Genomic DNA, 26,662 nt, shown 5'->3' with positions numbered 1-26,662 from the left:
CAAAAGGCAAAAAGTCGTAGTCGAGGTAGAAGAGCTCGGTCAGGTAACACAAGAGTCAGGTCAAGAGCATCCAAATGAAGACGAGAGGCGAGACGAAGTCGAAGCAGGAGGACACGAGGTCGGGTCGCCAGGAGTCAGGCCTGGAGTAGCAGCCAAGGGTAATTCTCACCGGTGATCGGGGACGGAGCGGAGGGAGAGGAAGAGCGTGAGGAAGGACAGTTGGTTAACGAGTGCGCGGGTGCTGGCGGCGAGAGGTGCTCGTAGGAATGCGCTTCGTGACAGACAGTGGAGGAATGCCTGAGGACTGTCTTTTATCCCAAGCGAGCGACAGAGAGTTGAGAACGCTGCTCCGTTGTAAACCGAGCTGTTTTATGGAGTTGCACTACTTTTGCAAACTGGAGAATAAACACAAGGCCTGTAAGACCCATACCAATGCCCTGTTTATATAGCGCCTCTCGTCCAGCACCATCTGAAGGTGCCGCAGCTCTGCTCCCCCCCAGCGGAGGGCGCCGTGAGCGGGCTCCCAGCCCTGCTCCGGGCCCATTGCACTGCAGGATGACAGGAGCGGGTCATCTCTGTGTGGGCTGTCGTCACGAGAGGTCAGCTGCTCTTCCTGGTCTGGGGAACACCGCAGCGCGGAGCTGTAAGTCACATGCATCACCCTTCCGCTAAAGAAAGAGGATGCTCTGGCAACAGCGGGACCTGTGTCCACATTGCACAACTAGCTCATGGGCGGCTCTCTCACCGGGGGGAATAACAGGGATCTGGGCTCTTGGCGTGCTGTAGGTGCGCATGCTTGCTATACACCTTTCCGGCCAGCAGAGGGCCCCATCGCAGCAACTGCTCAAAACAGAAGCTACAGCACGGGGGCTCTGAGCGTGGGATCAGTCCTAACAATGAGCCAGGGGGCTAGCAGAGGCCTGGGGGGCACAGGCTGCAGGTCCTCATCAGCTGTTACTGCAGAGTCACTGATAACAAGAAGTCCTCAACTCACCTCATCTCAAGGAAAGGTGGTTTACCAGTACAGGGTGACCGAGTAAGAGGCAGAAAGACCTGAACCACTGGACCAGCTGTCCTCCCAGTGTAACAGGACTGGACCTGAACCACTGGACCAGCTGTCCTCCCGGTGTAACAGGACTGGACCTGAACCACTGGACCGGCTGTCCTCCCGGTCTAACAAGACTGGACCTGAACCACTGGACCAGCTGTCCTCCTGGTGTAACAGGACTGGACCTGAACCACTGGACCAGCTGTCCTCCCGGTCTAACAGGACTGGACCTGAACCACTGGACCAGCTGTCCTCCTGGTGTAACAGGACTGGACCTGAACCACTGGACCAGCTGTCCTCCCGGTCTAACAGGACTGGACCTGAACCACCGGACCAGCTGTCCTCCTGGTGTAACAGGACTGGACCTGAACCACTGGACCAGCTGTCCTCCTGGTGTAACAGGACTGGACCTGAACCACTGGACTGGCTGTCCTGGTGTAACAGGACTGGTTCTGAACCACTGGACTGGCTGTCCTGGTGTAACAGGACTGGACCTGAACCACTGGACTGGCTGTCCTGGTGTAACAGGACTGGTTCTGAACCACTGGACCAGCTGTCCTCCTGGTGTAACAGGACTGGACCTGAACCACTGGACCTGCTGTCCTCCTGGTGTAACAGGACTGGTTCTGAACCACTGGACCAGCTGTCCTCCTGGTGTAACAGGACTGGACCTGAACCACTGGACCTGCTGTCCTCCTGGTGTAACAGGACTGGACCTGAACCACTGGACTGGCTGTCCTGGTGTAACAGGACTGGTTCTGAACTACTGGACCAGCTGTCCTCCTGGTGTAACAGGACTGGACCTGAACCTAGCAGGAGATGAAGTGATGAAGTGGTGGTTCAGTGTCACTCTTCTCCTCCACACTGGGCTGTGGCTGCAATCCCAGTTCACCTCCAAGGACCAGTGAGTCAGCATATCCTTCCTTCCAGGATGATCCCGTTTCTCCCAGCCCCGGATTCCTGAAATTCCCTGATCGGCGCAGTGGAACGGGTGAGCTCCTCCAGGAAGGACTTCCAGAAATCTCTTCTGCCTGGGAGCCTGGGTCAGTGTCTGCAGCCAGGTGTGCACATGGGTCTGGGAGACCTGCCGCCTCCGCGCACGCCTGCACCTGACTCAGTCACGTGTGTGCCTGCCTGGCGATTTAAGATATCGATGTTTTTTTTTTGGGGGGGGGGGTTGTTGATTGATTATTTTTAGAGCTCAATCGTGTTGTCGTTGCTGTCTGGAGATACTGTTAGGCTTTTGTTAGATGTAACACAGCGTGTGCTGTAAGTTCACGCAGTAAAGGCGGCTGGTAGTGTAGAGACAGATGACGGACGCAGACAGACGGGTCTTCTGATCGCCCAGAGGCACCATTACAGCGCGAGCGCTCGCTGCTACACCAGCAGTCAGGGCAGCGAGAGCAGCGCTTCGTCTCCACTCTCGTCGCCAGAGTTTAAAATCACAGGCAGCTGTAAAGTGCGCGGCCGTGTGTACATAACGTGCTGATTATTTCCGTTGCCCTTGTTATGATTCGTTTTTTTTCTCTTTGGGAGTCGGTGTGCTAGTTACAACAAAGTTAGCGCGCTGGGTGTTTCTCGAAGATTAAACGAGCTCGGCACGCCGACGTCGGAAAACCGAAGGAGAGCTGGTATCACGGCATGACAGCGCGGGGTGCAGAGCGCACAAAAAGAGACGACTTATCAGACGCCCGCAGCGACGCGGGAGCGATCGGACTTGTCGATATGAAAGAAGAGAAAGAGGACTTCCCATAACTTATGCAAACGCCAGCCCCGGGCTCAGACGCGACACCCAGCGCTCCAGGCACACGCACGAGGCTGGGGCGCCGCGCACACGCACGAGGTTGATGCTGGCCCGCGCGCCGGGCAGCGCTTCACGCAGGACAGCGGACCGTGCCGTCCCGGCAGCGGCGAGGGCGCCGCGCGGCCCCTGGCTCGGCTCTCGCGCGCGCGGGGGTCCCCGGCTCGCGGGCGCGGGGCTATGCCGGCCGGCGCAGCAGGAGGACCAGGCGGCGGCGCGAGCGGATAAGGTGCCCGGGGGTCGGTGCGACACGGCGGACATGGAGCTCCTGGAAACAACGCTGCTGCCCGCCGGCTCCAAGGCGGAGAGCGGGAACTGCGACCGAGGGCTCGACGGCGGCGGCGGCGGACGAGGAGGCGGGGTGGACGCGACCGAAGTCAGCGTGCCCGGCAGCCCCCCGGCCAGCCTGTTCAGGCTGCGCGACCGCAGGCTGCTGCTGCAGGACAAGCAGCGGCTGTGCACCTGGGCGGTGGGCGCCGCCGTGCTGGGCATCCTGCTGATGATCGTGCACGCCGAGCTCTGCCCGGCCGTGTACGTGGCGGTAGGTGCTTCAGTCCAGCCGTGCGGGAGCAGCTCAGAACCGACCGCGGCCGTGTGCAGGAGCTCATCGCTGTAGTTACGCCAGTTCAATACGGGCGGCTCGGGTCCAGCAAGGTGTGCTGTATGTACTACAGTGTAGACCACAGTTTACCACAGTGTGCTATAGTGTACTACAGTGTAGACCACAGTTTACTGCAGTGTGCTATAGTGTACTACAGTATAGACCACAGTTTACTGCAGTGTTATAGTGTACTACAGTATAGACCACAGTTTACTGCAGTGTTATAGCGTACTACAGTATAGACCACAGTTTACCACAGTGGGTTATAGACCAGAGTTTACCACAGTGTGCTATAGTGTACTACAGTATAGACCAGAGTTTACTGCAGTGGGTTATAGTGTACTACAGTATAAACCACAGTTTACCACAGTGTGTTATAGTGTACTACAGTATAGACCAGAGTTTACTGCAGTGGGTTATAGTGTACTACAGTATATACCACAGTTTACTGCAGTGTTATAGTGTACTACAGTATAGACCACAGTTTACTGCAGTGTTATAGTGTACAGTGTAGACCACAGTTTACTGCAGTGTTATAGTGTACAGTGTAGACCACAGTTTACCAGTGTGCTATAGTGTACTACAGTATAGACCAGAGTTTACCACAGTGTGTTATAGTGTACTACAGTATAGACCACAGTTTACCACAGTGTGCTATAGTGTACTACAGTATAGACCAGAGTTTACCACAGTGGGATATAGTGTACTACAATATAGACCAGTTTACCACAGTGTGTTATAGTGTACTACAGTATAGACCACAGTGTGCTATAGTGTACTACAGTATATATCACAGTTTACCACGCGTGTTATAGTGTACTACAGTCTAGACCAGAGTTTTCCACAGTGAGTTATAGTGCACTACACTTTATACCACAGTTTACCACAGCAGGTTGTAGTGTACTACGTATATACTGTTGTTTACTACAGTGTTATAGTGTACTACAGTACATACCAGTTTACCACAGTGTGCTATAGAGTATTACAGTATATATTGCTGCTTCCAACAGTGTTGTAGTGCATTAGTGTATATATACAGTTTACTACGGTGGGTTATAGTGTACTACGGTATATGTTACAGTATATACTATAGTTTAGTACTATTTACTGAATAGTAAAATGAAAAGAGTCACTGTGACGTTTAATACAGAGAAATGTTGAAGTGATATATTTTTCTGGGATCTTATGAATGCATTTAATTAATTATTAATTCGATTTTTTAAGTGACATCTTATTGTGTCGGATGGGGGAGGCAGATAACGTCACAACACGTCGTTGTCAATTAATTCGACTGTAATTATTAATGTACCGAGAGTACAGCTGGTGTAGTTCTCCAGAGCGACGTGCCGAGAGCGATCAGCCCCGGCCCACCGGAGACCCAACTCGCGAAACAGCTTTTCAGTTTTATACCTGTCGTATCTTTACGCACTGAAGACCGAATGTCAGACCCGCCTCTTGTCCTCGCCTGTACCTTAAACCGATAAAATGTTATTTCGTTTCTGGAAATGCGGACAGTTTGCGCCCGAACCCCCGCGCGCGGCGAGCACGCCCGCTCGCGTCCGCGAGCAGCACCTGGGCGCCCACAAAACTCGCGTGTTTTTTTTCTTGCGCTTTCGTTGTTTCTGTTGGCAGAGATATTTGTGATATTCAAATTCGCGTCTTGGACTCTGTTCCGTTAACCCCTGCAACTCGATCTGTCACCCAGTTGAAATACAACGGAAGAGAAATCATCTAGTCGCTGAGAAACCGGCCGGGAGAGTATTACAGCTTTTGTACCAGCAGTAGCAGAGGGTACTGCCCTTTAACAACAGTGAACACTGCAGAAAAACAGAGAAGGCGTTTCTACTGCGGGCAGCAAGCAGAACAGGGCAATTAATCGCGCACAGGCACAGTAAACTCTGTAACTGCCCCAGTGCTGGCTGCCGGGGAGCTCGCGGGACCCCGCAGGGGTCGGTGAATCGCGCGCCTCTCCGCGCCCCCACGGCGCCTGCGCAGAGCAAGGCGCGAGCCCCCGCCGGCCGGAGCCGGAGTGCTGTAGCCGCGCGCGGGCGCGCGATAAGGGCACGATAAGGTGTACAATAACGTTACTGTGCGGCCCACAGATAAAACGGGCGCTCCGTATCCTGTTATTCTGCAGGTGAGGGAAAGTGCACAGCAGTGTTACCCTGCAGCTTACGGGAAAATTCCTCTCCGAGCCTGTCGTGGTCAGCTCCGCCAACAAGGCTCCTGAATTCGGAAAGGAAATCTGTCCACCCAGTTTCTCACCAGTTCATCCAGTTCAGGGTCGGGGGGAGCTCCAGCCCGTCCCAGCAAGCAACAGGCACAAGGTGGGGTACACCCTGGATGGGACACCAGTCCATCACAGAGCACACTCACCCACCCACTCACTCACCCACCCTGGACGGGACACCAGTCCATCACAAGAGACACACACACACACACACCAGGGCCAGTTTTTCCAGACACCAGTTAACCTACCAGCATGTCTCTGGTAGAGACCCCCCCCCCCCCCCACACACACACACACACACACACACACGGGGAGAACATGCAGACTCCACACAGACAGCACCCCAGGTCCTGGATCGAGCCCAGGCCCCAGTGCTGCACACTGCTCCACCCTGCTGCCTGCGAAAGGAAACGTGAAAATAAAATAATTTGGGCTCGACGGTTTCTCTTGCCTTCCTGCTTGAGCAGGTACTGACATAATATTTAGTTTGTAAAAGCAATGACTTGGTTACAGAAATAATTAGCAATATTAATAGAGATAATCAGTATAGATTTCCAACCCCAAAGCTTTGATTTTTAAAAAGATCTACCGGAGCCTTATCAGAAAAGCACTTATTCCCGATAAGGAGTGTGGCATTCCCAGCGTCTCTGCTGGATTAGTCACCAGTCTCTCACAGGGACCAATCTAGAGACACCTATTAACCTGAACACCTGGAGAAAACGCAAAGGGAACATGCGAACTCCACACAGAAGCCTCCCCAGTTCAGATTGGCATCCACGGGACTCTGCTTGCGGAATCACGGCTCGCGGGTTGTTTTTTTTCCCCGATGCAAGTTACAAATTCAGTGGGTTTTGTTGCGCAATAGTGCTGAGTCCCGTGGAAATTCACAAGGCTCCTGGAGAGGAATTTCCTTCACGGGTGAGACCCAGACGCGGTAATAAAAATAAGGAATGACACCAGACCAGTGATCTTCCCGGCGCACCTGCGCTGCAGGTACAATTCCTGATTTATGACTACAGGCTGGGAGCCACTCGCTTCCTGTGTAGTCTGGGACCGCCGGGACCAGGGCGGGCCGGCCTTCCTGCTCGGAAAGAAGGTCCAGTTCAGATGTGGGTGGGCCGACAGGCTGACACACGGGCTGGGCGGGGCAGACCGCGAGTCCCGTCTCGATCACACTCTCACCGGGGGCGCTATTTTAAGACCTGCGGGTTTATCCCTTCTGACTAATTACTAAAAAAGCTGCTGCTCGGATCAGCGCTTTCTGAAAGTCAAGCCGCCGGGATCAGCTGGCAGCCGCGCCCGCGTCACTCCCGGCCGGTGTCGGACAGCAGCCTGGGGACTGAGAGTGGGGGCGACACCTCACCGTGCGCCCGGGCATTTCACCACAGAGTACTCATCATCATCATCATCATCATAGGAGGAGGAGGAAGACGAAAACATGTATTATTATTATCGAACAAGCCATTTTATTCCAGCCGAAAGCCGTGTTTTCTCTCTTTCTCTTTTCAGAAGGAATAAACCTTTACTTGCGCCTTTGCAGCCACGCGTGCTGACGCAGCTCCCCACCTGAACTACTTCAGCTTGATGATGATGATGATGATGATGATTAACGCCTTGGGGTTGTGTAGGGCTGTGTGAACACAGAAGCCTTAGCTGGATACAGCCGTTTGTAAAAACCGCCCGGACAGAAGTCTCCGTTCACGATTATTCCGCCTCATCACGGGTGTAAATACCGTACTGCGCGTGGCGGGGACCGGCCAGCTCTCCCGCGCCCACGCAGAGTTTGTCCCTCGCGTGTTTTGCTTCTCCTTCGGCCCTCATCAGGCTCGTGCCGGCGGCGCGGCCTCGCCGAGAACAATGCGAGCGCGGTGGAAATGTCAGACCTCGGGCCGGACCGGAAACGCGCCGCGCCCCCCAACCCCCCCCCGCAGTGGGCCTGGCCGATCTGCGGCGCCGATAGCGGCGGGTCGGACCTGCGTCGGGCGGGCTCGGCGTGGGGAAGCGAGAGCTGTTGTTTCAGTAACTGGCTCGCCCTGCTTGTTTTGACTGGGCGACGCATCCCAGTTGGTGAAACCAGAATCCCAGCTTGATAACGACAGACTCTGTCATGTCCCTCGACCTCAGCTGTTTATTTAACTTGCAGGTGTTTTGGAGGAAAGAATCTGTGTGGAAAACACGCCTAGGTCACGTCAGTGCAAAACCTTTTTATATAGGAGCTTCTAACGGGCAGAAGGGTTTCATTGAGCGCTACATTAGATCAAAATAGAGTTTCAGCTTTCAGACTAACCGAGAGCTAAATTCAACCTGGCACGAACTGTAATGTGACTAATGAAGGCTTTTGTCTAGATCTTCAGTGGTTAAGTGAGTTAATCTGGGCTCACGAGGACAGTAACTGGCTCAGGTCAGTCCCTGAGACCCCAGTCCTTCAGGGGCTCTTCAGTCAGGGGTTAAAGGTCACTGTGAGTCTGGGCTCATGAGGACAGTAACTGGCTCAGTTCAGTCCCTGACACCCCAGTCCTTCAGGGGCTCTGGGGGTCTTCAGTCAGGGGTTAAAGGTCACTGTGAGTCTGGGCTCACGAGGACAGTAACTGGCTCAGCTCAGTCCCTGAGAGCCCAGTCCTTCAGGGGCTCTGGGGGGCTTCAGTCAGGGGTTAAAGGTCACTGTGAGTCTGGGCTCACGAGGACAGTAACTGGCTCAGCTCAGTCCCTGAGAGCCCAGTCCTTCAGGGGCTCTGGGGGTCAGTCTCAGCCTCACCCTGTTCCTGTCCACATCGCAAACTTAGCTCAGCCAAGCAGCGTTTCACAATCCTCTCTGGCTCGGATTCCTGAGTCCTCCTGTGAGTCAGAACTGACTCTCTGCCAATAGGATGCGTTTCTATAGCGAAGTGATAGCGCATCCGGCCGCCGAGCCTGCCTGTAGCGAGGAGCCCCATGTTTGCCTTGGAGGGCTGGCTGTCAGGTGTGTCGACTCCTCGCGTGAGCGTGTCTGGGGCTGGCGCGGCCCGCAGGAAGTGTCCTGGCAGGGCATGCTGGGTCAGTGTCGAGGCTGGGATTTAGCGCAGCGACCTTCCTCGATGTGTAGGTTTTGGCACAGGAAGTGCTGCTGCGTCTGCCTGGTGGGTTCTGGGAGTAAGGTGGGGCTGCGAATCGAGAAGTGGGTTAGCGGCCTGAATCACCTCATCATCGCCTGAACCAGTTTATAGACCATTCTGGGCTGCTGATACACTGACCGGCCCTCCAGGACCAGGACTGGACAGCCCTGCAGACACACTGACCAGTCTCTCCAGGACCAGGACTGGACAGCCCTGCAGACACACTGACCGGCCCTCCAGGACCAGGACTGGACAGCCCTGCAGACACACTGACCGGCCCTTCAGGACCAGGACTGGACAGCCCTGCAGACAGACTGACCGGCCCTCCAGGACCAGGACTGGACAGCCCTGCAGACACACTGACTGACCCTCCAGGACCAGGACTGGACAGTCCTGCAGACATACTGACCGGCCCTCCAGGACCAGGACTGGACAACCCTGCAGACACACTGACTGACCCTCCAGGACCAGGTCTGGACAGCCCTGCAGACACATTGACCGGCCCTCCAGGACCAGGACTGGACAGCCCTCAGTACTGCTGTGTGAAGTGCAGGGTAACATGATGTTTGTGTTTACGAGTCAGCATGCACTCACAGCCAGGCAGCTGACTGCGGCCGCTGGAATCTTGGCCTGGGGCACCTACAGCTCCTCCACGCCCACGTCCCACCCGGCGGAGGGGGCTGCACCGTCCGGTCAGAGAGGAAGGCTGGTCTGGAGCTGACCCAGGGCTCCAGCGCCGTGGGGCAGCAGTGCCCATTACTAGGCCTCTGTGCTGCCCGCCTCCTCTTAGTGACTGTTTTTCTGTTCTGGTATTTCCAGTACTCACACACGCTTCCCATTGCTGATCTGGTGTTAAAGATTAGGCTGTGACGAGGGGTCACGGTATGTAGCCCCAGTTTTAGGGGATCCGGTTCGAAGTCGATGGACGGGTGGCTCCCGCTCCTTGAGGTGAGGAGCTCCCAGTGCTCAGCTCACCAGGGGGGTGGTTCTGGTGGTGGCGGCGGAGTGGGGTTCCTAATATTTTGGCCACTGGGTGCACTAACCCTCTCCCTCTCCCACAGAACTCCGTCTACTCCTTCTCTGTCAAGGCGATGATCAGCCTGTCCACAGGCTGCCTGCTCATCCTCGTCGTGGCCTTCCACTACAAGGATGTCCGGGTGAGTGGGACCAGGGCCTCTCTGGAGGAGGCCAGCGTGTCTGTCGGTCAGTCAGTGCGCTGGGCAGTGTGTCTGTCAGTGTGGGAGTCAGTGTGTCAGTATGTCTGTCAGTCAGTGCGTTGGGCAGTGTGTCTGTCAGTGTGGGAGTCAGTGTGTCAGTATGTCAGTCAGTCAGTGCGTTGGGCAGTGTGTCTGTCAGTGTGGGAGTCAGTGTGTTGGTCAGTGTGTCTGTATGTCTGTCAGTCAGTGCGTTGGGCAGTGTGTCTGTCAGTGTGGGAGTCAGTGTGTCAGTATGTCAGTCAGTCAGTGCGTTGGGCAGTGTGTCTGTCAGTGTGGGAGTCAGTGTGTTGGTCAGTGTGTCTGTATGTCTGTCAGTCAGTGCGTTGGGCAGTGTGTCTGTCAGTGTGTTGGTCAGTATGTCAGTCAGCATGTCGGCAGTGAGTCGGTTAGTCAGTGTGCCGGTCACTATGTCTGTTGGTCAGTGTGTTAGCATGTTGGTCAGTCAGTGTGTTAGTCTGTTGGTCAGACAGCATGTTAGAATATCTGCCAGGCAGTGTATTAGTGTATCACTGTGTCTGTTAGTGTGTTTGTGTGCTGGTCAGCCAGTGCACCAGTGAAAGTGTCAATGTGTCAGTATGCTGGTGTCAGTTACTGTGTTGGTCACTGTGTCAGTCTGTTAATTCATCAGTCAGTGAGTGTGACTGTCTGTCTGTCCGTCAGCGAGTAAAAACAGTGGATCATTCAGTAGTCAGTGTGTTAGTGTGTCAGTGAGTCAGTCATTATGTCAGTATATCAGTCTGCCAATAGCTGTTCGAATCAATCAGTGTCATGATGTGCTGGTCAGTTAGTTTCAGCAACCTGTCAGTGTCAGTCTGCTGACTGTTAGTGTGAGTGCAGATCAGACAGACAGTCTGTCGGTGTTCAATATAAACGCGGAGATCTCCTATGAATGATGTCAGGCACGGACGGGCTCCCGGCATGCCTCGGGACTGCGGGTGTCTCTCTCTCGCACCAGGGGCAAACAGCCCCCGCCAGCCGCGAGCTCGGCGCCCGCAGAGTGCAGCCGAGCGTTCAGCTGGAGCCGTTATGCAAAAAGAGCTAAAAAAAAAACACCTGACGATCACCCCGAGACCTTTCTCGTATCCCGGCACAATTCCATGCGCTTGTTCCCAATTTCCCGGCGCCATCCGTGTAAAAGCAGAGCGCGCCGCCGCGCCGGGGCAGCGCCTTCATCCACAGCGCGGATCAGAGCCCGGTGACCCGTTGTTACGAGCCCTGTAAGCACCGCACACGAATTGGAAGTTCACACCGCGCCGCAGCTCAGCAGTGGATGTGATCGGAGCTGGGGACACACGTCCTGCCGCAGTCAGGGTGGACTAGAAACGATTCTGGCGACATTACGTGTTATCGGGCTGTGTTGTTTAAGCGCGGGTCTGAAAGTAGTAGCAGCGGCTTAAAAAAAGACCCAGGAAGCCCCCCTCGAACCCGCGTCAAGCTCTGATCTGTGGGACCACAGTGTGCACCCCGTCGCAGCACGTAGTCGATTTTCCACAGGGTTACTCATTTAGACCTGCTCGCCTGTTTTAGGAAATGAAACAGCCGCAAAGCGGTATTTGCGTCCCGAAACACAGCTAAAGCTCTTGCGCTGTTCCCCTCTGCGGGGTCCTCAGGAGTTCAGCTGAGGCGACAGCCCGAGCGTGAAAATAAAGAGGCCGGGGCTCCCGGCGTGCTCTTCCAGCACCGCGAACCCGCGTGGTCCAAGCAGATAAGAGACGGCGGGCAGGGAGCGGCGAGGTGATGAGTTTTATCCGTGCTCAGCGCCGCTGACAAAGCCCTTCTTTTCCTCTAGATCGCCTGAGCTGACTGCCACATAGCTGTTTCAATAGTTTTTTTTTTCCTACGGAGCGCTGAGTCACCTCGACCGCTGCTGCAGGAAGGATCCCTATAAATGCAGAACAGAGTTCAGCAGCACTAGTTATGACTAATGGCTGTGAATTGTCTGATGAACGTCACAGGACTTTCTGCACGCGTGACGGTCCCCCCGGCGGGGGAGTCCAGCTGTGTGTGTGTGTGTGTGTGGGGGGGGGGGGGGGCAGATCTCTGTGACACCGGCTCCGGGCGCCAGCAGCTCAGAATCGCGCTGGCAGCTGAAATCGCTGAGTCATGGCCGGGCACTCGCCCGCGGGCGCTTGTGTGCGGTCAGCTAGATTTTCTTAAGGGCAGTGAATTTGCACAGTATGACCCTCGTTATACTCGCTTTTACCCTACGCGGATCCTGAGCTCACTCACAGCTCGTTTCATGATTCACCGTACTACATCTCTCTGTGTCTTAACCTCGTCTCACTGTGTTTTACTGCACTTTTACCCTGCTCTCACTGGGCTGTACTGTGCTGTTCCCCTGCTCTCACTGGGCTGTACTGTGCTGTTCCCCTGCTCTCCCTGGGCTGTACTGTGGTGTTCCCCTGCTCTCACTGGGCTGTACTGTGCTGTTCCCCTGCTCTCCCTGGGCTGTACCGCAGTGTACTGTGCTGTTCCCCTGCTCTCCCTGGGCTGTACTGCAGTGTACTGTGCTGTTCCCCTGCTCTCACTGGGCTGTACTGTGCTGTTCCCCTGCTCTCCCTGGGCTGTACTGTGCTGTTCCCCTGCTCTCCCTGGGCTGTACCGCAGTGCAGTGTGAGATACAGCAGTGAGCTGTGGGAGTGCTGGAGCAGCTGCCAGCTCATTGACCACTCTTCCACCTGATCCCCCAGCGGGTGAGCTTGCCAGGGAGCTCGGATGGCGAAACCGGGCCGGAATCCAGGGGGTGTGCTCGGGTCCGCTCTGTGGGAGCGTGTCTGTCTGTCTGCCTGCTCCCACTCTCTCGCTCAGACACGGCCACCTGTCCCAGCAGAAGAGCACACTCTCTCTCGCACACCCCTGCACCCCAACTCTCACTGTCCTCCTCCCTCCTGAGCCCCTGCAGCCTCATTCCTCCTGTACCCCCAATATCTCACTCTCTCTCACTCTCTCCCTGCAGCTCTTCATGATTGACCACAACCTGGAAGACTGGCGCATCGCCATGACGACCCAGCGGGTGCTGGTCATCGCCCTGGAGCTGGCCGTCTGCGCCGTGCACCCCCTGCCGGGGGCTCTGGGCGTGGGCTCGGGGGGCGGGGGGGCGGGGGGGGTGGAGGAGGGCAACTTCTCGTCGGCCCCCCTGTGCTCCGCGAGCAGCCCCCAGGACGTGCTGCTGGACCTGGAGCTGCTGCTGTCCTGCCTCATGTTCCTGCGGCTCTACCTGGTGCACCGCGCCATCCTGCTGCACAGCAAGGTGCTCCTGAGCGCCTCCTACAGGAGCATCGGCTCCCTCAACAACATCAACTTCACCTTCCGCTTCGTGCTGAAGGTGCTGATGAACACCTACCCTGCCCGCACCCTGCTCTTCTTCATCCTCTTCCTCTGGCTCTCCGCCTCCTGGCTGCTCACGCTGTGCGAGAGGTTAGTGAACCTGCTCACTTCTCCTGCTCTGTCCCGGATCTCCCTGGGCTTTACTGCTCTGTACTGTACTTTTACCATGATCTCTCTGTGATTTACTGCACTGCACTGTACTTGTACCCTGATCTCAGTGGGCTTTTACCTTGCTTTCCCCCAGTAGTGTTCTAACTGGTGTTGCCCTGCAGGCAGATCCGCGAGGAAACGGGCAGGATGGACAATGCTCTCTGGCTCGTCGCCATCACCTTCCTCACCGTTGGTTACGGGGACCTGTCCCCGAAGACGACCTGTGGCCGGGCGGTGTGCCTCTTCACGGGCGTCATGGTGAGACACGCCCCCCCCCTCAGTCCGCAGGTCCCCCAGTCTGGTGAAGAGCTTCAGTCCCCCAGCTTCCAGTCTGAGAGAATCGGGGGACTGTGCTTGCTGTCCCCTTAACAAGGGGAGCTGTGAACCCCAACACCGGGTACAGCAGACCCCACTGAGGAAACCCCCACACTGTTTGGCGGACTCCACTGAGGGAGCTGTGAACCCCAACACTGGGTACAGCAGACCCCACTGAGGAAAACCCCACACTGTGTGGCGGACTCCACTGAGGGAGCTGTGAACCCCATTATTGGGTAAGACAGACCTAAGTGGGGTCACCCCAACACTGCAAACACCCGGCGAGGGAACCCCAACACTGCACACGCCAGGTCTCAGTGAGGGAGCGATGCCCTGGCTTCTTTCCAGTAACAGCTGGGTGAGATCCTCTGATCGCAGAGCCATCAGGCGGGTGGACGGGGCTCCTCTGGTCCTGCCTGCGCGGCGCCACGATCGCGTGCGGCTCTCTCCCACCGCTCAGCACGGTCGGGGGGGGTCTGGCAGAGCCCGGTTTCTGGCTCAGCGCCGCTCTCGTTAGAAGGAAGGGCAGGGCACGGGCGTGGTGTGGCATGGCCAGGCATGGGTCAGGCTTGCTGTTTCCTCCTGCTCACACCCTCCCTCTGCCCGGCCTGCGTTCGGAGGACAGGTAGAAACCAGTCACGCTGCCTGGGAAAACCGACAGGAATTCAGTCAGAATTCCGACCCAACCTCCTGTGGGGAAAAAAGTCCGAACCTGCTGTTTTTTGCTATCCAGGTTTCCACTGGATCTAGAAAGGAGGCCACCAACAGACGCAAACTCTATTCCCAGGCTTGGAATTTCGCTGTTGGTGGTGTTGGTCTGCCAAAGCTTTGATTTAATCCAAGCTAAAAGCTCTCACCCTGTTTCTGTGTCCGTCTGGACCTGGGTAACCAGGTCTGTCCCAGTGCACTATTGAAAATATTGACTAGGAATATGTGTTTCAACACGAGGACTAGGCAGCTCATTACAGTCCCCTGCCACTCTTTGTGTAAAGAAGTGCCGCCTGTTCTCAGCTATGAATGCTCTTCGCCTGAGCTTCCACGCCTGTCACCTGGTTCAAGTTTCACTGTTGGTTCTGAAAAAGTCCATTGGTCCGTAGTCCATAGTCCATTTTGTCAGTACACTTTTGAGGGATTTGAATTCCTATGCAGTAGCTCAGGCAATGGTTTATCAATCAGGCAGAGTAAGACAGGGTGTAACCAGTTGGAAGCAGGGGGCATCGTCAGGGAGACTAGACCAGGATACCAGGGTGAACACCCTTACTCTTATGAACAATCTGATTCAGGGCACAGTGACTCAGTTCCTAGAGCCTGTTGGTGTAAGATGTTCCTTTAGGGCTCAGGAGTGTCTGCTGAGTCTCCTTTGGACAGAGTCCAGAGCAGAAAAGGGAGTGGTTTCAGGTCAGAACAGAAAGAGCAGCTGCTCGGCAATCTTGCAGCACTGATAGCGGACGATCAGACAGGTCAGCTCTTCGCCTGGCTGATACCTCTGCCTTTGCTTTGTGCGAAGTCACTGTGATTGGCGGTTCTCACTTGACACTTATTTCCACTTGTTTATTTCAAAATCAAGGTCGTGACTTCCACGCCATATCAAAACAGCTCTTTGATGCAAGATTGCAACTTTAAGCCACGGTTTGATAAGAATCACCATTGTTGGCATTTTGATGATACCTGCTGCTAGCGCTGGGCTGTCCTGGGCTGTTCCTGGAGAACTGGTCTGTGTGCCGCCTCGAAAATTCAGAAATAAGTGCAGAAAAATGGTTACCAAAGCGACAAGGAAAGTGAAAGCAGATCAATTAAAGTGATCATAGCACAGGAGATTCAGAGTTTATTTGACATGAAAACCAGCAGACAGTGTTTTTGCCAGCTGACAGCTCAGCTCAGCAAGGCCATGAGTGCCAGCAACTGCTAGCAGATTAACAACTGAAGGCAAGTCTCCCTTGGTGTTGTATCTGGTGCACCTTAAACAGGGGCAGACACAGAACTTAAAACAGGGAGCAGGGGGAAAATAGGGGTAATTCACAGCCACAATCTCCCCAGAACAACATCCACTGGCCTTGACTTCGTCATGAAGGGCCTGACTCAGACGGTCACTCAGAAAGAGGTTATCTGGAGGAACGTTGGACAATTTCGTTGTGTTTAGGAGTTTGGTTTTTGACAGGGAACACTAAAATCGTGATGATGGTGTCAGTGTTGATGTTGTTGTGGGTGATCATGGCACCGTTGGTGAAGGTGCTGATGGATGTCGGCAGGGATGTTGTTGGAGATGATGGCGATGTTGATGTTGTTGGTGATGGTGAAGATTGTGATGATAATGATGTTAATGAAGATGGCGATATACACGTTGTGGATGAAGATTGTGTTAATGATGATGATATTAATGAAGGTGAAGATATCGATGTTGATGAGGATATTAGTGTTGGTCATGATGATGTTGATGTCGTTGGTGAAAATGATGATATTTATTCATTAATGGTGATGATGGTGAAGATTGTGAAATTGGTGATGGCGATGGTGCTGATTTCAATGATGATGTTAGTGAAGGTGAAGATGCAGACATTGCTGATGAGAACGCTATGCTGCCCGTGATGAGGACGCTGACACGGTGTCTGCTGTGCTTGCAGGGCGTGGGCTGCACAGCCATGCTGGTAGCAGTGCTGACGAAGAAACTGTCTCTGAACAAAGGGGAGAAACACGTCCATCAGTTCATGCTGGACATCCAGGTCTCTAAGGAGGTAAGGCAGCATGATCACTATCCCCCGGGATCGAGGCTTCCCAGTCCTGCAACCAGCGACTTCAGTGCCACCTGCTTCTTACATGAGCTGCGCTCTCAGTTACTTACAGTAAAATTGAGGTTGTTACAGACTAAATTAGTTAACCTTTTAAAATAGTATTTTCATCATCTAAAATGTGCCATAAATGTTTGTTTGAAATCTCCAGTACTTACCGAGTACAGTACTTTAGTACTTTAATCACAATTGTCCTTCTGGTGTAACAAGACTGGACCTGAACCACTGGACCAGCTGTCCTCCAGGTGTAACAGGACTGGACCTGAACCACTGGACCTGCTGTCCTCCTGGTGTAACAGGACTGGACCTGAACCACTGGACCAGCTGTCCTCCTGGTGTAACAGGACTGGACCTGAACCACTGGACCGGCTGTCCTCCTACTACTACCTGTTGTGAGACTAAGGCTCCACAAAAAGAAACTATCCTGAACAGATCTTTCAACCTCTCCCATATTAAAACTCAGGAGTACAGCCAGCCTGCAAAGCCTCTGCCCTCAACGCCCCTTTCCAACAAAATCAAAACAGCGTCGTCACCCAGCAGGAGAAAGCAAGACAGTTGACTGTTGTTACAGGAAAAAGGCTTGTAAACAGTTCAAGCGAGCGAAGATCGAAGAAGTAAGAAGCAGGAGTTACGCAATCTCCTCCCCGTCCCTCTCTTCCTCTCTGGCACGACAAGTCCTGTCAGCATCCTCGCTCCCGGGCGTAATATTTTCCAAACACCGGGCCACGCGGATTTGTGTCGGAAGGCGGCTGCTCCTTTGTTTCTTTCCTTGTAAATACCGGAGCGCCAGAGCACAGAGAGGAGCGCTGTGGGAAACGGGAGAAGGCTCCAGAAGGAGATGTCTTTAGATATATATTTAGCCCTTGCAGAGGCGTTAAAGGGAGGAAACAATCGTTTCTGTCTCAGGAAACTGGCCAGTTGTTTAGAGGCTGGGGCAGGGAGAGGAAACAGAACGAGAGTGTGTGCGTGTTCATCGCGCGCGGGATGGGCCGGGGGGGGTGCGGATCGTGTGGCCCAAACTCACAGGATCCACCTGCTCGTTTCTCTGGGAGCAGGATGGAAGCGAAGGAAGAGAGCGAAAGGGCCGTCACTGTCCGGTTATTTTCGGCAGCCTCACGGCCATCGAGGAAGGTGACGCTTCTGCGTTTCCCCTCGCCGCTGCCTGTCCTTGTGACGGGAAGACAGGAAGATCCCCCCCACCTCTCCGCCGCCCGACACTCACCACACAAACCGCCGGCACCGGGGCGCTCTCTGGGCACGCGCACGCTCGGACCCGGGTCACGCCGCCGACCGGCTGGGCCCAGCAGGAGCTCGAGTCCTGACCAGGGGTGTGTGTGGGGTGTGTGTGTGGTGTGTGTATGTGTGCTGGGCCAGCGCTCTGTCAGAAACAGTGGAAACAATAACACTGATTATTATTACTGGTGCTACAGCTACTGATAGATACTGATACTGCTGATACGGCAAATACAACTACTGCCACTGCTACTACTCATACTACTACACTACTGCTGCTACTACACTACTGCCACTGCTACTACTCATACTACTACACTACTGCTGCTACTACACTACTGCCACTGCTACTACTCATACTACTACACTACTGCTGCTACTACACTACTGCCACTGCTACTACTCATACTACTACACTACTGCTGCTACTACACTACTGCCACTGCTACTACTCATACTACTACACTACTGCTGCTACTACACTACTGCCACTGCTGCTACTACACTACTGCCACTGCTACTACTCATACTACTACACTACTGCTGCTACTACACTACTGCCACTGCTACTACTCATACTACTACACTACTGCTGCTACTACACTACTGCCACTGCTACTACTCATACTACTACACTACTGCTGCTACTACACTACTGCCACTGCTACTACTCATACTACTACACTACTGCTGCTACTACACTACTGCCACTGCTACTACTCATACTACTACACTACTGCTGCTACTACACTACTGCCACTGCTACTACTCATACTACTACACTACTGCTGCTACTACACTACTGCCACTGCTGCTGCTAAGTCACCGCAGGAAGGGGGGTCAGTGAGGGCGCTGCTGCCCGCGGCGATCGCCCGGGAAACCGGCTGGCTGAACTCGCCCCCATCCCGACGGCTCGCTGTCTCCCCGCAGATCCAGGTGGCGGCGGCGAACGTGCTGAGGGAGTGCTGGCTGCTGCACCAGAGCAACCGCAGCAAGAGGCACGGCCTGGAGAACCGGCAGCGGCAGAGACACCTGCTGGAGGCCATCCGCATGTGAGTGCAGCTCAGGACCCTCCCGCTCCTGCAGCCGCTCCGTCCCCCGGTCTGTGTGCGGCGGGGCTGCGTGTGTCTCCCGCTGCGTGTGTCTCCCGCTGCGTGTGTCTCCCGCTGGGGCCGCTGGTGCAGAATCACCCCTGTGTGTCTCCCAGCTGGGCCGCTGGTGCAGAATCACCCCTGTGTGTCTCCCAGCTGGGGCCGCTGGTGCAGAATCACCCCTGTGTGTCTCCCAGCTGGGCCGCTGGTGCAGAATCACCCCTGTGTGTCTCCCAGCTGGGCCGCTGGTGCAGAATCACCCCTGTGTGTCTCCCAGCTGGGGCCGCTGGTGCAGAATCACCCCTGTGTGTCTCCCAGCTGGGGCCGCTGGTGCAGAATCACCCCTGTGTGTCTCCCAGCTGGGGCCGCTGGTGCAGAATCACCCCTGTGTGTCTCCCAGCTGGGGCCGCTGGTGCAGAATCACCCCTGTGTGTCTCCCAGCTGGGGCCGCTGGTGCAGAATCACCCCTGTGTGTCTCCCAGCTGGGGCCGCTGGTGCAGAATCACCCCTGTGTGTCTCCCAGCTGGGGCTGCTGGTGCAGAATCACCCCTGTGTGTCTCCCAGCTGGGCCGCTGGTGCAGAATCACCCCTGTGTGTCTCCCAGCTGGGCCGCTGGTGCAGAATCACCCCTGTGCATCTCCCAGCTGGGGTTACACTTCAGTGGGAGGGAAGTGGGTTCCCTCCTGTGTATAAAGTGCTTTGGAATCCTTTTGGCACTAAGAAAGGTGCTACATCAATGCAAAGAATTCTAAAATTAAATAAACTTAAATTTGTAAAAAGTAGCTGTATTTCCACTTTACTGGGTTCCTTCTGAAAGCTGCACTTCTCTAACGACTGACTGGACTGCGTCTGAAACGCTTGTCTGGTCTGCTTTCCGGACACCAGATGAAACAGAAAGCTGCTGCTTCTGTGTCTGGTCAGGGTCTGTCTGCTCAGTCTGCAACCGTCTGCGAGACCTGAGCCCCCAGCTGCCTGGCCAGCCAGCGTTCAGCCAACCTCGGCTGTTTGTCGGGGTTCGGTGAGCTGTACATGGGCTCGCAGTTGACCCCCCTTTCTGGAATGTGGTCTCAGAGAAGGGGCTGGCGGGCCACCGGCCTCTGGGCTCTCACTGCGCGCTGGAGGATGGCTAGGGACCGCATCCTGCCTCTTCCTTTTCTTCCGCTGTCCAGGAAGCCCCCAGACTGAAGCCTCTGCAGGCGCCGTGAAACCTCACATGGAGGACGATGTGCAAAAACCACAGCATCTTCTGCAACATGGGCTAATCTGGGCCGATGAGCTCAGTGCCGCAGATCTGCAGCGCTTCTGACTCCTGCTTTGTCACTGTGTGTGTGGGGGGGGCACGTCGGATTCATTTTGTGTCTCTGAAAAGGAGAACTACCAGAAGTCTTTGCTTTTGGCTTAGAAAGTAGCTGTCTGCTGCCTCAGAGGTCCTGTGACAGGCGGTTTGATTTAAGATATATGAATCTAGATAAACCGATTTAAAATAACAAGTGACAGACACTGCTGGGATGGGAACGGGGGTGTCCTGTCCTGGTGCAGGGGAACCCTGTCTCTGCTGGTTCTTCTTCCAGCTGGTTCCTTCATCACCAGTGATAGTAGGTGCCTGTAATTGATCTGCTTGCGAGTTCAGATTTTTTTCTTTCCTCAGTCCTTGTTTTCAAAATCGCCCTGGCTAAGCAGCTCTTCACGGCCAAGCGTTTGATGCTTAACAGCACAGGTGGGAGTGGCACAGTACCAGAAACGCCCACCGTGGGAGGGGCAACATGTAGGATACACCCACGTATGGGAGTGAAATTGTATTGGACACACCCACCATGGGAGTGGCAATGTGATCGGACACGCCCACAGCAAGTCTGTGTTTCCTTCTGTTCCAGCCCAGTTGGTTGTATATGTATTTATGTTTCGGCTCACACTGCTGAGCGAAGGCGCTCCTCCATCACACTCACTCGTTAGCACCCCAATCACAAACTCCACTCGGCTCTCTAACAGCCGGAAGCAATTTTGTTTTCAAGAAGGCCTCAGATAGAAAGCTGTAATCGGAGGTACTGTGTTTCAGTGCTGGGCCGCAGGGAGGGCCAGCAGACACGGGGAAACTGACTTCCTGCATCTTCCCACGACTTCCTGGGCTGCAGACGGACGAAAGCCTCCCGGGAGACGCTGCGGATGTCACGGCATGCCGGGCAGGGCGGGGCGGGTCCGAGCCTCCCTGCCCCCTGGCTCGTTTCCCCCATTCAGGGCCGGGAGGAAACTATTTGATTAGAGGAACAGCAACCAAATGAAATAATAAGTGAACGTGAGCCCTAGACGCACTCATGGCACGACATCTCCTCTCTCTGCGTTGGAAAGACACCAGGGTATCGGCTTCAACAGCATGGCTGGGTAGTTTGTTCCACACTCCCACCACTCTTTGTGTAAAGGAGTGTAAAGAAGTGCCTCCTTATCGCAGTTTTTCATCTGTGTCCTCTGGTTCATGTTCAAATGTTAAGTTGATTATGGTGGATTAAACCACTGGGTTGACTCACTGTGAATCAGGTCCCAGTGTAGTCGTCTCCGTTTGGGACTAAAGAGATTCAGTTCCTGTAAAACATTCCCAGAAGCCCCAGAATGTATCTGGATGCTCTCCGGCCCTGCACTGTGCTGTGTTTTTACTAAGCTTTCACCATGCTTTACCACAACTGACTTTGCATTTACCATAATATCCTCATGATAGATTGAATGTACTGCTGTGTTAGTGTCTCCCATTTTCTGCTAGGTGTTGTGTCACAGTGGCGTTTCTGTGTCGGTGTCACAGCAGTTATAGTATCACTAGTAGATGAAGTACTTGTGTGTGCATGTGTCCTCTGTTTTGTGCTGGGGGTTGTATAGCCCTTAAATTCCCTAACAAAGGAGAAATGCCTCATCCTGTTGCCCGTTTTCCCATCAGATTCCGGTACGTGAGGCTCCGGCAGCGAAAACTGCGGGATCATGCCAATGAGATGGTGGACCTGTCCAAGGTAGGACTCTCCCAATCCAGATTCCTCCCCTTGCGGAGAAGAGCTCTCCTGGAAAATAAGAATAGTTACAAACGACAGGAGACCATTCTGTCCCTTCAGGCCAGCTGGCAGTTAATCAATGTGAGGGCCTGACATTTCCTGAGAGAAACCAGGATATCGGCTCCAGCAACATAGCCGGGCAGCCTGTTCCCCACTCCCACCATGCTTTGTGTAAAGAAGTGCTTCCCATGTGTGATTTTAAATGCTCTTTCCTGTAGTTTCCACTGACACTGACACACTAAACACCAGGACTGGACAGCCCTGCAGACACACTGACCGGCCCTTCAGGACCAGGACTGGACAGCCCTGCAGACACACTGACCGACCCTCCAGGACCAGGACTGGACAGCCCTGCAGACACACTGACTGACCCTCCAGGACCAGGACTGGACAGCCCTGCAGACACACTGACCGACCCTCCAGGACCAGGACTGGACAGCCCTGCAGACACACTGACCGACCCTCCAGGACCAGGACTGGACAGCCCTGCAGACACACTGACTGACCCTCCAGGACCAGGACTGGACCCCCAGGACTAGTGCATGAGATGTGGGGGTGAGGCGGTGGAGCAACAGCTGCTGACCCTTAATCCCCTGGGCCAGTAACACAGTTCAGGCTGAAATGGGTGCAGTGATGTACAGGAAGGGCTCCAGGCCAGGCGGTGACTGTCCCCGGGGTCTGGGGCATCCTGCAGACAGGGGGCGCTCACGCAGCTCCCTCCTGCCCCTCCAGCTGCAGGTGATCATGTGTGACCTGAACGCCAACTGGAACAAATCCTACCGCGACCTGGAGCAGCGCATCATTGCCATGGAGAGGAAGATGGATGAGCTGGGCCAGGCCTTCCAGCACACCTCCTCCCTGCTGGCCCAAGCCGTCCAGCGCAGGACCTCCAGCAACAGCTTCCTGTAGCAGACCCAGCAGGTCAGTGTCCGCACCCCGGCACCCCAAATAAACTTGTGCAGGCACAGGGATTTACTGTCCGGTACTGTGCTTTTACCCTGATCTCACTGGGCTTTACTGCGCTGTACTGTGCTTTCACCTGATATCACTGGGATTTACTGCTCGGTACTGTGCTTTAACCCTGCTCGCGCTGTGCTGTGCTGCGCTGTAGTGTGCTTTTACCCTGATCTGACTGTGATTTACTGTACACCAGCGCCCTCTGTCTGTTTTAAATTGCAAAACCGTTCCTGGACTGGAACAGGCCGCTCCCCCAGTCTGAGCTCCCTATATTCCCACGAGTCTTTCCTGTTATCCTTGGATCACAAAGCCTCTCACTGGCTTCTCCTTCTTCTTACCTCCACAGGTGTCCCGTCCTCCCGGCGCGCTTCCAAAGTTCAGACGGAATCTTCTTCTCTCAAAGCTGCACGTTGACCTCCTCATCTGTAGGGGGCGCCTTTCTTCTTCCTGCATCATGTGACATGTCATAGCGCAGGAGAAGACTTCTGGATGCAAAAAAAGTGGGAAAAAAATATTTTTTGAAACTTAATCAATCAGAATGTACGCTGGATTTGAGTGCCTAAGTATTTGTCATTTTAACTTTTTTGTTTATTTAAATTAATTTTAAAGTCAGGTTAAATGCACATGTTCACCTCTTAAAGTCAATACAAATTTAATTGCAAGGAGGTTTGGTGGTTCAGGTCCAGTCTAGTTACACCGGGAGGACAGCCGGTCCAGTGGTTCAGGTCCAGTCCTGTTACACTGGGAGAACAGCCGGTCCAGTGGTTCAGGTCCAGTCCTGTGATAGTTGAGCTCACTGCCCCCTGGCCGCCTGCCTCTGCCTGAGTTTTCCTGCCTCCTGGTCCTCAGTGCTTTAGCTAAGATGTGAAGCCAGGATCCTGCTGTCCGTACCTCCGCCACAACACCTGACACCAGAGTCCCTCTCCAAGACGGTGCCTTGTAAGACTCTGGCCTTCCTGCCCTGCTGGGCGTCCGCCTTAAGCCAGGAGTGTGTTTCTGAGTGCGTGCCTTACAGACAATAAAAAACCCACAAGTTGCCTGAATGACAGAAGCCCTGCAGGAGTTTACCATGGTATACCACACTGAAACATTACGGAACACGGAGCGCAGGGAAGCAAGTCCAAACCCCAGGAAAGGAGAGTCGGCCACAGGCTCGTGGTCAAGCAAAGATGACCCGGCGGCCACAGTCAGGCTGGCTGCTTTCTGGATCAGAACCCAACACTGAACCGAACAGAGGAGACTGAGGAGACCCCATACAAGCATTCAAGACCGTACCTCCTTCTCCTGCAGAACTGGCATCTCACACCCCAACCAGGCGACACACGAGGGGGAGCTACGTGGAAGTGTGTTGATAACCCTGGACAAGAGGAGCTTCTTTACACAGAGGGTGGGAGGTGTATGGAACAAGGTGCCCATGTGATCCCATGAGAAGGATGGGATAAAATCTTTGGGACAGTCCGCTGCTGAGTGACTGAATGATCTGGATTGGCTGGAGGTTGGAGGTTGGCCTCCTCTCGTTAGCTAATTGTTCTTTGGATGAGTTAATAATGATCTGGAGAGGTGAGACTCTCAGCCAATCAAGTGTTAGGAGGAAGAGAACTGATACCACCCTCATCCTCTCCTTCCCAGGCAGGTCTTCCAATCAAACATGTGCAGTGAAATATACAGTCTATATTTTTGTAGAGATCAAAGATGCTAATTTAAACGCCTATGTTCACCTAGAAATGAAAACAATGAAAATGTATTTCTCCTACAAATCAAAATGTACATTTAAATGTATAATTCCTCTTTAAAAACAACAATATTGCTTTAAACGTACAAAGGCTCCTAGAAATAACAACAAAATATATTTTTTGTATGTATAATGTCTCCCAGAAATCCAAAATAATAATTTAAATGTACAATTCAAGGTCCCCAGTGTTTTCGGGAATGAAAATAAAGACTCTGAGAGTTTCTGTTCCTAGGAAACCAATTAACACGGAGAAAATACTTTTTTTCTCTTCCTTTAAAAACAGTTTCAACAGCGGCTCACTGCTATACAGCCGGGCCAGCTCTGCGACACGGCTAGTTTGCAGCAGCGTGATTAGTTCCGTAAGACCGAACCTGGCACTCGGAAACATTTACAGGATAGTATCTGTCAAATGAACCAGTACCGGTATCGGTCCGATCTGCTTGCTGTTACGGAAAAACTAAATGGGCGTTTTTATTTTTTAAAAATCTGAAATAGCTCCTGGTGTGTGTGACCGACGATTAAACAGCAGATTAATCACACATGGAATGTTATTTAGTAATATGTTATTGCCTTTTTTTTAAAAAAAAGCTAAATTTGAATTTGCTTCAAGCCTCAGGCTGCTGTCGGGAGGTTATTTAGAAAGCAAGCGCCCCCTCTGCGGGTAAAATAGCAGTACTGCAAGACAAGACGAACTTCCGTCTATTCGCATCGGAGTGTTCCGCTCTAGGAGTCCATCTGTAACTCCTATACCCTTTTGTTACAGTTTGGACACAAACCTACCAAGCGTGTGGTAATTCTTCACGGTTGTTTTAATTTCATTGAATCCGGATTTTTTAGCAATCTGCACTGGGAGTCTGACTGACCGTTAGAGCTGGAGCAGATGAGACCGCTGTCCACAGGGAGTCTGGCTGAAACTGTAAGACCTGCATCAGACTGCTGTGCAATGCTCATCTGACTCACAACACTATAAAGCTTGTAGTGGCTCAGACAGCTTTGCTCTGGTGTGGGAGTATCACCGCCAACACTGACCAACCAGGAGCTGTTCGAACTGCTGGGCAAGAGGTTTGTGTTTCACAGCCCCAGCTAACTACAGCCGGCGAAGCCTGTTCTGATTTTGCCAACACGCATGATTGAAATCAAGACGTTTACAGCTTAATTTTTGCACACATTTTAATGTAAGCAATGTAAATATATATTTTGTGGCCTTTTTTATATTTTCTGATTAAAAGTGATTTTCAAAATAGATTAGGTGTCCCTGACTTTTATTTACCACCTCCAGCCCCCTCATTAGGACACTGCCTGTACACCCATCACACTGGGTTTATCTTGATACAGTGTCCACAGACACAGCATAAACCCCATTATTATAATCAATTGCATTTTATGTTGCACTAATCACCACCTATCATCCCAAAGTGCTTTACATATAACAGAGAACCCACCAAAACTCCACTGAAGTGTAACCCTACCTGGGAGACACACTGGGGTAATTCTGCACCAGCAGCCCCACCTGGGAGACACACTGGAGTCATTCTGCACCTGCAGCCCCACCTGGGAGACACACAGAGGTCCTTCTGCCCAGCAGCACCGCCTGGGAGACACACAGAGGTCCTTCTGCACCAATTCAGAGGGAAGGAGAGAGAAACTGCAGCACCAGGTGGGTTAACAATGAACTTAAGGACAGAGTGCACAGCCTAGAGTGGGGTTTGGTTAGTACTCCAGGATGAACATGCCTACTGTTGCATACAATGTTCTGGGGACTTTACTGACCAGGTCATCAGGATATCCATTCCCCACAGTGATTTTCACTCCTGGTCAAGGAGGAGCTTGGCAGCCAATTTATAATCTTCAGTGAGCAAAGAAACAGAAATAGTGGGAATAAAGAACCAGATGATCCATATCAAGTCAGTAACAGGGCAGGGTGGAATGAAAACCAGGTCACACAGTGCCCCCTACAGGACCAGGAGTGAATATCAGTGTCTTAACACCTCACCAGAAGTTGAGCTTGAGGAACTAGTTCGGAACGTCTGCTGCGAAGGCAAGAGCGCCG

The 26,662-nt window shown here is 53.6% G+C and overlaps 1 protein-coding gene across 2 annotated transcripts; it reads left to right on the top strand.

The window, feature by feature from the left end:
- The first annotated feature begins 1,918 nt into the window (after positions 1–1,918).
- Positions 1,919–25,853, top strand: kcnn4 (potassium intermediate/small conductance calcium-activated channel, subfamily N, member 4). 2 transcript variants are annotated; one of them, XM_088905260.1, is made up of 9 exons: positions 1,919–3,390; positions 9,834–9,929; positions 12,946–13,406; positions 13,589–13,724; positions 16,403–16,513; positions 18,731–18,852; positions 21,815–21,884; positions 22,656–22,844; positions 23,227–25,853. In XM_088905260.1, the coding sequence occupies exons 1-8, from the start codon at positions 2,896–2,898 to the stop codon at positions 22,830–22,832; spliced, it is 1,668 nt and encodes a 555-aa protein (XP_088761386.1). In that variant the 5' UTR covers positions 1,919–2,895; the 3' UTR covers positions 22,833–22,844; positions 23,227–25,853. The 2 variants fall into 2 exon arrangements, with proteins under 2 accessions (XP_088761386.1, XP_088761387.1); XM_088905261.1 differs by lacking the exons at positions 21,815–21,884; positions 22,656–22,844; positions 23,227–25,853 and adding an exon at positions 20,948–21,233.
- Positions 25,854–26,662: the final 809 nt, after the last annotated feature.

The sequence above is a fragment of the Atractosteus spatula genome, chromosome 25 (assembly GCF_055471065.1).
Source record: "Atractosteus spatula isolate fAtrSpa1 chromosome 25, fAtrSpa1.hap1, whole genome shotgun sequence".
NCBI lineage: Eukaryota > Metazoa > Chordata > Actinopteri > Semionotiformes > Lepisosteidae > Atractosteus > Atractosteus spatula.
The sequence above is the reverse complement of the archived record's forward strand: the minus strand, read 5'-3'. Positions and strand labels throughout refer to the sequence as shown.